The sequence below is a fragment of the Orbicella faveolata genome, unplaced genomic scaffold (assembly GCF_042242905.1).
Source record: "Orbicella faveolata isolate gen_17 unplaced genomic scaffold, um_ofav_v1 contig_13, whole genome shotgun sequence".
Taxonomy (NCBI): Eukaryota; Metazoa; Cnidaria; class Anthozoa; order Scleractinia; family Merulinidae; genus Orbicella; species Orbicella faveolata.
Genome location: NW_028301540.1, coordinates 24,137,501 through 24,148,425, shown reverse-complemented (window position 1 = coordinate 24,148,425; position 10,925 = coordinate 24,137,501). Strand labels below are relative to the sequence as shown.

Below are 10,925 nucleotides of genomic sequence, written 5' to 3'. Positions count from 1 at the left end.
TCCAGCGATGGAAATTTCGACCTCGTCTGGGGCTGATATAGGATTTAGAAAAGGGAGTTTGAGATACTGAGCGCCGAAGTCGGGCCCCAGTAGGGGGTCCGGGGCATGCTTTCCCGAAAAAAAAAAAATAATAATAATAAATTTGAGGTCGTCTGAAAAGTGATTTCCGGCATTCTGAGGCCAATTCAGCATGTTATAAGGGGGAGGGGAGGAGGGGTTGCTTGCTCTGCCGGTTTTTCTTCCTTCTGCGATTTTTACACAAAATAAGGGGGAGGGGGCTAGATCCGCCACTGTAAATCTTAATTATGTAACCTGCATTTATTTCTACCGTTTTATGCATTTTCTTTTTTTCTTCTTCTTCTATTTGACTTGATTGGAGTGAGTGACACAGCTTCACAGTTTTATTTAATTTCTACGTTTAGGCTTACTGTCCACGCTAATCCGTCACACGAAAAAGGAGCTTCTCGAAGACGCTTTTCAAACCAGAGGAATTTGAAAACGCCAGTGTTTCGTTTTCGTGTCGACGGAAATAATTTTTGAAATGGAGCTTTTCGAAAACGATGGCGTCACGATAATCATGTGAAAACCCTGACCAAGTTTCCTCAAGCGAAAATCCAAAATGATGGGTGATTGTTGCGTTTTTAAATTCCTCCGGCCTAGCGTGGACGGAGACTGATTTGATGCATATTCTGAGTGAAACCGCCGTTTTCAAATTCCACGGGCGTAGTGTGGTGGACGGGCCATCAATCAGTCTCGTGTGTGACCATGAGTACGTCACGTTACACTTAAAAACTGACCCAACCAGAGCTCTGTAATTATTTGTTCAAGAAGCGTCTTGTGTCTTCCACCATTGAAGTGGTCCTTTGCATTGATAGGATACAAGGTGAGAATTGCCGTGGTGTTTAAACACTTTTCGTTAGGAAGGTTATTTTGTTTGGATACATTCGAGCACTTAAGGGTTTGAGTTTCCAAAACTTAACGTAACAATATTGGTTGGTTGTAGTGCATGTTATTATGCACGTTTATTCTGAGCGAAACTACAGTCGTAAGTGAACGATCTAAAACGTTTCGTTTATTCCGAACAATCTGCCTACCATGGTCTCAGAGTTTCACTTTATTCTTTCTGCTTCTGAAGAGGCGAAATTGAAGCTCAGGAAAACGTAGAACATCATAATTTATATTCGATTCAGTTTCAAGATTGATTTAAAATATTCACTATTCGCGTTTTGTGTTTCGGTAAGCGGAGCGGTCGTGGGTTTGTTATTCGATTCTTGTTCGATTGTTACACGACAATTCCATGCTAACAGCTGTTTCCAGGGAAAAATTATCCCGTATTCATTGTTATTTAAGCTCAGTCTTTCGAGTCGAATAGAATGCAAATAGCATTTTCCAGAAGACATTCTAGTGTCACACAACCTCTTTTCCAGGCCCTTCTCCTGGCTCCTAAGTGAATGTCACACTGACTACGATTAGGGTTTGACGGCCCAATCTACGTATGTTTTTTAAATATTTCATGTTAGGGACTGTGCAATAATCATCAGGAGGGGGCAGGAGGGCGCTTTGCGAAGGAGAGTTGGGAGGTGGGAGCGAAGAGAGGGGAAAAGTAGTGTTAACCTATTTAAAAAAAAAAAAAGAAAAAAAGCCATTTAAGGCTGTCTCGGAGTTATTTTATTTCCGGGCTGTCACTTCGTTCCGCCGAGTGTGCTCCCCGGAGAATGCTTTCTCCCGGAAACTTTATTAATTTCCACTTTCTACAGCACTTGAAGATTTCATAACAGAGAACGACCCAATTGTCATTCCTAAATGAACGCTCTTGTCTAAGTAACAGCACGTACCATTTTGAGTTTGCAAATCACCAGGCTAGCCCATATCCTGAAGACTTCCAAGGTTTAACTTTCGGCTTAATGAACCTTGATGTTATCGCAACTAGGCTGAAGGCATGGTAAGCCCCGGACAAGTAAAAATGTCAGTCTTGGTTAGCCATGTTCTAAACAAGCAAGGGACTGAGTACGAAGTTTTAAAATCCCTCCAAACCATACAAAGCTCTCTTCAATCACAGCTTTTCAAAAGCGTATTAGATCTTTGCGAATCAAAACACTGGTATTTGGTAACTTTACTCACTTTTAGATGCTCTCTTAGGTACCTGGCTAAGTTTTTTCAAATAACTAGGTTTTAAACATTCGTCCCCAGTTACTTGCTCGTTTAGAACATGGCTAATTAGTTATGTCGAAAAGCTGAGCTAAGATGAGTTTAACTACATGTAGTGAGAGCACTTGTATGAGGTACTGAAAGGAAGGCGAAAGAAACGCTGATTCAGCTAGTCTCCCAATATAAATTACATTCTACTGAATATTTAATTATTTTCTCATATCAGAATTAGCGATCAGTCAGCGATGGCATCTTGGGATGCTCCTTATGACAAATACCGTATTAAGAAATTAAGCCGACTGACGAAAGACACCACAGAAGAGGAGATAAAGGATCTTTATAAAAACTGGGCGACTACCTATGATAAGGTACTCTACTCACGCTTGCTTGATCCCGAGACCGTTAGAGAAAAATTAAATACCACGAATTATCTGACAAAGTTTCGCTTGACTCTTATTTCCCGGCGCTCAGGCTGTCGTAACGCAAAAAAACGGTCGTTTTCTTACTACATTGTAACATTATTTGAAAGATCGCATACTTAGTTAGTTACTTAAAGTTAGTTTTCTTAATTTCTATATTGTATTCAGTTCCAAATCAGTGCCACCTCATTTAATGAGAAGTTTCTACAGAGCAAATTAGATTAATTCACAGTGCCTCCTTTCACCCAGGTGTGGAACAGATCAGCGAACTCAATGTTGGAGGTAATCCTGCGATGGACTGGCATCCCATCCAGAAAGGGGGGGGGGGGGGGGGGGAGTAGAAATATTTCTAGATGCTTCATGCTACAGAAACCAGGCAAGGCTCTGGCCAGATGGGCCACTTAGCCTGTATGCAGACTTGACCCACTCTAAATGTTACCCCATTAATTTATTACCTACTGCATTTAAAATGCTTTCGGTATATTGCGAAAGTAAGTCTCTGAGGTGCGCAAAATACATATCTCCCCCTCTAAGAAAACGTATTTGTTGTTTTATTAAACCTGAGAAGGAAGTTAAAAGTTATGAAGCAGCCGAGGATTGTTCTTGGTTTCAATAATTTATTTTTCGAGCTGATATTTTGATGAACGGAAATAATGCAAACAAAGATTCCACGATTTACATAGGTTATGTTTTGTTTGTTTTTGTTTTTAGGATGTCCTGCAAGAAGCCCAGATCATTTTTCGCAAACCGCTGGCCGAATGTCTAGATGCCGCTATCAAACAGGTTTTCCCGGACAAAACACAAAGTCGGATCAAAATTATTGATGCAGGTGCCGGAACAGGACTTGCTGGTGTGGAACTCTTCAAACTTGGCTACACGAATATTGATGCCCTTGATATTTCACAAGAAATGTTGAACGAAGCAAAAAAGAAGAATATTTACAAGAAGTTCATCTGCGCCTCACTCACTGAACAGCGGATTCCCGAAATAGAAACAGGAGAATATCATGCGATGATCAGCACTGGCACACTTGGCACAGCGCATGCGCGACCCGAGGCTATCGAAGAGATGATCAGGATGGTCAAGCCTGGTAAGTCTACTTTTGATGATTCTGTTGATGTCTTGATGCGCCTTTGGCAATGACAATTCTGTTTTTAAGGCAACGCGGATACCCAAATTTGGTAACTTTTCCTCTTCAACTAGAATCTTAGTAATTTTTACCAGATAACCTTCCTGGAAGAGAATTTATGCGTAATTGTGCACATAAGAAATATTGTAAAGGTGGCTTTTTCTGCAAATAATGTTGTTCTTAGGCCCCATCCACGCTAAGCCGGAGAAATTTGAAAACCCAGGTTTATTTCTATGGTTACGCCTATCGTCCACACTAGACAGTCACGAAAAAGGAGCTTTCCGAAAACGCTCTTCGAGTCCTAACGCTGGCTTTCTTTTTCTTTTGGACGGAATAAATTTTGAAAACGAAGCTTTACGAAAACGATGGCGTCACGATAATCAAGCGGTTTTCCTGACGGAGTTTTTTTGCTCAAACACAAATTAAAATTAATTGGTGATTTTTGCGTTTTTAAATTCCTTCGTGCGTAGTGTGGACGGAAAAAATTTGCTGCGTTTGTTTTCAAATTCCCCTGATTATGCCCCTGAGAGGTAAATGAAGTTTATTCGCATGGCACTAATAAAAATGGTGAAAAATTGGCTCGCCTTCCCCCAGTCACACCCCCGCCTTGAATGGATATGTTGAGAGGAATTCAAATGTGAAACGAATATTTTAAAAGGATTCTTAACTAAAAAGATATTGCATATCGAAATTTGTTAAATTTCGAAAAAAAAAAAAAAAAAAAAAAAGGAAAGAGGGGGGTTAGTTCGAAATTCAAATATTCATATATTTTGAACAAATCGAGCCTTTTCAATTATTATTTAATATTTGAATTTAGCTCAACACAATCGTTCAAAGTCATACGTTACCTTAGTCAAAAAACCAAAATAAGATTTTGCTGCTAGTTTGATGAGAAACAAGCAAACGAACAAACATAAAGAAAAAGAAAAAAAAAACATCGTTTATTTGCAATTGGATAGACCATATAGTTGTGTGCGTAATTACCTGACCTATGAATGCAAGCGAGGCTGGAGATACAGACCTCTCTGCGTTTCCCATTTAAGGTAATTCCTCTGAAATAAAAATGACAATAGATTCTTGTTCAAACTTTGTCCACTGAATATTTATCATATGATAACTTCAAGTTTGAACTAAAAAGGGGGCGGGGGTGCCCATGCTCATTAAGGAGCAGTGAGGCATTGAAAATGCCCCATTTTGGCATTATTTAATGCTTATTATAAGAACGCATTCCCAGTAATTGGAACATCTTTGTGAGCCCGGGCTCATAAGAACGCGCATTAAACTACAGACAATACATTGGGTTGGACACAAATAAACGTTTTAAGTTTGATTCAGACAGAAAGCTAAATCCTTGGTTAAAAATTTGAACTAAATTTCTTGACGTGGTTACCGCCTGCCAAATAGAAAAGACCACCGTGTATCTGCTATTTTTCTTATTTATTCAATTTTCAGCAATAGAAATTAGATCAGTCTTTTCTCACGCAAAGCTTATGATTAGTTGACTACAATGAGTGGAAAAAAAATTGGGGTGCCCGTGCTCGTTGGTGAGCTAGAGCCATTTTTCAACTGACAGAGCTCAATATCAAGGCAAATCCGTCATATTTTCAATGTGCGCGTGCACGAGCGCGCGCTAATGACGCCATAAATTATGCGCAGTAAGGATGCGCAATGCAAATGTGAGGAATGACCTTAAATGCCAACTAAAACCCCTTTGTCACCTGCAGCCTCACTGCCATTCAAAGGCCACGTCACTGAACAGACAACTGAAAAAGGGTCTATTGTCTATCATGTTGCGAAGTCTGATCTCCATTGGAAACACAACGGCAGTTCCCTAATGATTATGTTTGGCCGACAGCTGACCCGGGGTGTTGTGCAGGCAGTTTTTCATGACATACTTTTAATAATTCCTTATTTTGCTCGGTGTGTTTCTCCCACTCTGTAGGAGGCCTTGTCTGTGTTTCAATGCGCCTTTCTGGTTTGAAAGAATATGAAGACAAGATGCTGGAACTGGAGAGGGCAGGAAAGTGGGAAACGTTTTCTAAAGAGAAGATACCATATTCTGAAAAGGACGATCTACCCAAAGAGATCAATGTATTCATTTTCAAAGTACTTAAGAATTAATTATAGGCTGTTTTCTTTGTTGTATGAGAAATTTACAGGTCTACAGGTTGATAGGACCGTAACTTAGTTAATACAGATCACCAGATCACCAACTTTCTTTTCAATGAGCTCGTAAAATCCATTACCTTAATTGATTTAAATCCGACCTACCCCCCCCCCCAAAAAAAATTGTTTTCTCTTATGACTGAAAAATTTAATCCCTGAAAAGGCTAAGTAACATCTATTAAAAACTAGCATTCTACCACACAGATTACGAGAGAGGAGGCTAAGGACAGATTTTAGACACAGTTGTATTTTCATGTTCAAAGTCAAGATGGCAATTGCTCTTCATAGGTAAATAATAAAATGAATAATATGGCCGGCCCCGTGTTTTTCTTCGCCAATTTGTTGTTGTTGTTGTTGTTGTTGTTGTTGTTGTTTTGTTTTTTGTTTTTGTTTTTGTTTTTTTTTATATTTTTTTTCTGTCGCCCTAGATAGACCTTTTCACAGTTTTGGGAGCCCAACTCGACTTCGTCGCCAAAACAAAAGCATTCGCGCGCGAAATCCCGCCTACGCAGGTACCAGATCATAGTCTCCTGTAGCCTGCGAGCAGGCTCATCTTTGAGTCACTCTCGCATGCGGCCGGCCAAGAGCGGAGCGATCCGGCGGAGTGGAGTCTGGCGATGAGGCACCAAGAAAATGAGCCTGCCTTGATCTCTGTAAATTTTTCATTTTATGATGAGGAGCGATTAGATCCCCAAGGAATCGGCTTTTTTCGTCTGTTTGTTTGTTTGTTTTTGTTTGTTTGTTTATTTTTGCTTGTTTTTGTTTTTTGTTTTTTTGTTTGTTTTTGTTTTCAACCTAAAGAGGGAGCAGGAAATTGCATTTGGAAGTATGTTAATGAATCGAGACCTACTTGTCGTGTTGCCGACTGGACATGGCAAGCCGGTTAAATTTCACAAACATACATGATGGCAAGCGGGCAACGAAACAACACGAAGGTGTTTGCCCGTTTAACAGCATCATCAAAGACCAGATTACCGAGACAAGGTCACTTGGAATCTTGGAGTGTGCGTCCTTGCTAGGCCTTAACTCTCCAGCCATCTCCGGCAAAACTTAATCAACAACAGATTTCGCACCAGCATGTTGTTACGAAAACGATTGAAAGTTTTCTCGAGAAAGCTGAGCTTCCAACGTTCATACTTCCGACGAAAATGAATTGGCCTGTTTTTTCCTGCGGTTTTGCGGATTGAAATGAAAAATCAGAGCAGGCTCCCTTTGTCGATTTCGCGCTCGCGGCCACTGCGCTCGCGCATGTGCACCAACGTGAACCTTCTAGTAAGCCTAAGTCTTTTGCTCCCTTCAATCTGATTTCCAAATGATCACGGTGATCGCTGAAAAAAGAGTCCAGAAGTTCGGGGAACACTGCGATCATATGCAAACAACAGCTCTGTCACCGATCGTGACGATCATGGTGCCGGGAACCGCGGCATGGTATTCTGTCATTGCTGTGTCACGCGTGCGATAGCTACACACAAGTCACGCGATAGTTCTGTCGAGCATCCTTCACATGTGTCAGAACGTACGTCCTGTCAGACATATCGATATCAAAACAGGCAGTGTATTAGGTAAGTCAACTTCTTTTGATAAATAATTGCTGGGAATTGCGGCGGAAATGTTAAATGTATACGTACGCCGTTATAAATCGCTGCAAGCACCAACCGTAGTTTACCGACTCGAAATTGAATACATGTAGAGAGAACTGGCTCCGTATGGAAGACTGCTCGAGAAGACGGACGCTTGCCTTGTGATTTGAAGATGTATTTTTTCGGTTTAAAGACGCTCAGGATTCTTGTCTACATGTTTCTGAGACAAGCGATCGAACAGCGGGCAATTTCTTCGGATTATTTGTCGATGCTGATAATGTTTATACTCGCACAGAAAACATGGCGTTTATTTACAGACGATAAAACAGTAAGAGATTTCCTCGGATACTAAGAATTAAGAGGTACATTCTACCATCTTCATTTTTGAGGCGTCATACGAAACTCAAATGTGTCTGTGAACATACGTTTTCGCTAGAAGTCTTTTCCTGCTAGTTTTACTTTCGAAGTCATGAACGGTGCTCTTATATGCGAATTTCAATAGCGTTAATTATTCACGCCTGCTTGCGTTAACGTTGGTCACGCAGTCTCTTGTGTTCAGTCACGGAACACGACTGTCTTGACATTGCTATGGCACAAGAAAGTTTATATTTCGGCGAATTGAAAATAACTGATGAAAATACTGTCTTGCTTTGCTCGGGTCAAGAATGGAAAAATAACCAAACCAAGGTAAATTTTCTAAAAAAATAATTAGATAGATATATTCCGAGACAAAAGATGCTAGTTATTAGGCCACGTGCGATATACCAATATTCTAACCTGCCCCCGAGGCTTTCGGGACAAACTTTAATATTTGTTGCTGTTTCCTTGGTATCCAAGTCTCTTTTGGAAATTGAGAGGAACTGAAGAATATACTTAAATTCCAACGCGGCCTATTACAAAGGCTTAATCGAAGTAAACAGCAATTGGCGCAAAACAATACTTCCTCTATTTTCCGAAGAAACGCGCGTATTCCTACAAAACCAGTACAATACTCAGCTACAGCTCAATGCATATGATGGTATGTCTTTTCTTTGTTCACAGCATGGCCTCAAAGTCTTACGAAAGTGGCTTTAAGAGGTATTACGGGAATAGATTAGACAATATCTCAAATGAAACAACAGAGGAAGATATAAAACGCATATACGACGATTGGGCGGGCGAATATGAGGAGGTAATACTTATCAGCATACATGGTACCATCCTCGGAGACCCAGGGGCTGCTAGTCGGGAGGATGCGATATTTTCGGGCGAAAGTTTACTTCAAAAGCGGGAGAGGGCCTCTCTCGCGCTTAAAGTAAATTTCGCCCGAAAATATCGCATCCTCCCGACTAGCGCATAGCAGCCCCTGGGTCTCCGTGGATGACATGGTATTTATCAACATGGCGTAGTATACATGATGGTACTGCTGATATGAGCAGTGCCATCAATTTTATTCAACCCTCTTCGTGTAAGTAATTAAAACTCTTCCTGCTGAGAATGTTTGGGCAGGAGGCTCCATTGCCTTGTAATCTATATATGTATACCAATATCCTGTTGCCCTTGGAAACACACAGGCAAGGCAGCCAGTTAGGTGAGACAAGAGAAAGTCTTGCCAACCTCGTTTCCAAGATCTCTCTGCCTCCCGGCTTCGGGAGAAAGAAAGGGATGAGGAAGAAAAAAGGTCCTGGAAACTAGGCTAAAATCTTGAAACGATTGCGGGCGTGCCGGTACTTAACAAGAATTCCAACACGTTTTTGTAAACTGTTGTTACGCAGGTTTCGATTGTGGAGTTTACTTATTGCACTCCTTTTTATAATGTCCTTTCCTTTTGTTATACCACCATGTGAAGCACGAAGTAGACTATGAGTAGCCTCTCTTTCACTTATTAATTAATCCGTCGTGCGTGACGCGAAAGAAAGCGTCATGCAGGGAATACTCGTAGTCTACGCGTGAAACGGAATGACACATTTACTTAAGTACACTGTAACTTTCAGAGCGTCGTCGTTGCAGCGGGTGGAATTTACTACAAGCCATTTGCCGAATCTTTCGATGCAACAGTCAAAAAACTCTTAAAGGACATGGCAAAAGATCAGATTAAAATCATCGATGTCGCGGCCGGAACGGGGCTGATTGGTGTTGAACTTCAAAAACTCGGCTACGCGAACCTACATGCTCTGGATATCTCACAGGAAATGTTGAATGAAGCCAAGAAGAAAAACGTGTACAAGAAGCTCATATGTGCAGCTTTGAATGATCAGCGGATTCCTGAGATTGAGACAGGAGAGTTTGATGCGTTGGTGTGCGGTGGTACGATGCTCACGGGACATATCCGCTCCTCGGCGCTTGTGGAAATGATTAGAATGGTGAAGATCGGTAAGTTTCACTCCCATTTATATCCTGTGATTTTGTAACGTAAAATTAAAAAAAAAAAAAAAATAGAAAACAAAGAAATACAAAAGGAATAGAGGCAATGTTCCCCCTCCGGGAGGGGGGGGGGTTGGTACTCCCTTATAGGGGCTATATAGGTATGCGCGGCCCCAAAGGGTATGGTTTTTTTAGTCAGAAATGGGGGATCGATTTTGGCCATTTTGGTCTTAAAGAGAATATGTTTTTTTTCCTCTAGTCTTGAATTCAGTATGCTTTTTTTTGTAGAAGAAGCCACTTTTTCATCATTATCGATGTGACTATCAACAAAAGCCCTTCAGCACGCCTTAAGCATCAGTGTAAACTAAGTAACTACTTACAACACAGGTCTTGAAAAGAGTATTGATTTATGGGTCAGAGTATCAAATCTTTGGTCAGGTCATGAATAGGTAGGGAGAATCACAGAATTTGGTCCTAAGTAATGTAAGGGTTTTGGGAAGCGGGCCGCACACCCCCACCCGAATTTTCTGGCAGTACACCCCGGGCAATAACCCCTTAATCCCCCTCCCCCTCCCCCCGCCCCCGCCCCTTCTCTTAGCTCACGGACGATAAGGAGCCCAGACTAATACGTATCCTCTAAAGCTGCCTCCCTTTTATTTCAGTTCAGGGTTTTATTACAACAACAATTTATTATTACAATTTACTACCTTTCGTTTCGTTTCGTTTCGATTTTTTTTTTATTTTTATTTACCAACTTAGTTTTAGTTAGATCAGTTCGGCCAATTTGTTGCATTTCATTGTAATTTTCAGGTGGTCTTATTTGTTTCAACATTCGGGATGGTCAGCTGGTTGACTACCAAGGAAAGATATCCGAACTGGAGACATTGGGAAAATGGAAAAAAGTCTCCAAAACTGTAATACCATTTTTCGAAAGTGATGGCATGCCAAAAGAAACTATGGTGTTCGTATACAAAGTGCTCGATGTTATAATTTGACTGTGATTGTTAACCGATGAATTCCTTTAGAAATAGTTTGTGGTTTTATTTTGAGGTCTCTTTGCTGAATGCAAACTGTATGAGAACTTTTGCTCATGTTCGGGTGGTATTTGTATCCACTGGTATTCGAGCGCGGAGATCCAAA

General features: G+C 40.9%; 2 protein-coding genes across 2 annotated transcripts in view; both read left to right on the top strand.

Annotated features, from left to right (window-relative positions):
- Nucleotides 1-776: 776 nt before the first annotated feature.
- Nucleotides 777-6,200, top strand: LOC110058578 (methyltransferase-like protein 27). Its single transcript, XM_089285108.1, has 4 exons — nucleotides 777-883; nucleotides 2,375-2,516; nucleotides 3,279-3,657; nucleotides 5,639-6,200. The coding sequence occupies exons 2-4, from the start codon at nucleotides 2,394-2,396 to the stop codon at nucleotides 5,815-5,817; spliced, it is 681 nt and encodes a 226-aa protein (XP_089141234.1). The 5' UTR covers nucleotides 777-883; nucleotides 2,375-2,393; the 3' UTR covers nucleotides 5,818-6,200.
- Nucleotides 6,201-6,290: 90 nt separating this feature from the next.
- LOC110058568 (methyltransferase-like protein 27) overlaps nucleotides 6,291-10,925 on the top strand; it is a 6,764-nt gene continuing 2,129 nt past the window's right edge. Inside the window, exons 1-4 of the mRNA XM_020765219.2 lie at nucleotides 6,291-7,424; nucleotides 8,484-8,613; nucleotides 9,416-9,794; nucleotides 10,596-10,925. The exon at nucleotides 10,596-10,925 is cut by the window's right edge and continues 2,129 nt beyond it. Coding sequence (XP_020620878.1) covers nucleotides 7,288-7,424; nucleotides 8,484-8,613; nucleotides 9,416-9,794; nucleotides 10,596-10,780 — 831 coding nt within the window. The 5' untranslated portion in view covers nucleotides 6,291-7,287 and the 3' untranslated portion in view covers nucleotides 10,781-10,925. The remainder of the gene's footprint in view (nucleotides 7,425-8,483; nucleotides 8,614-9,415; nucleotides 9,795-10,595) is intronic.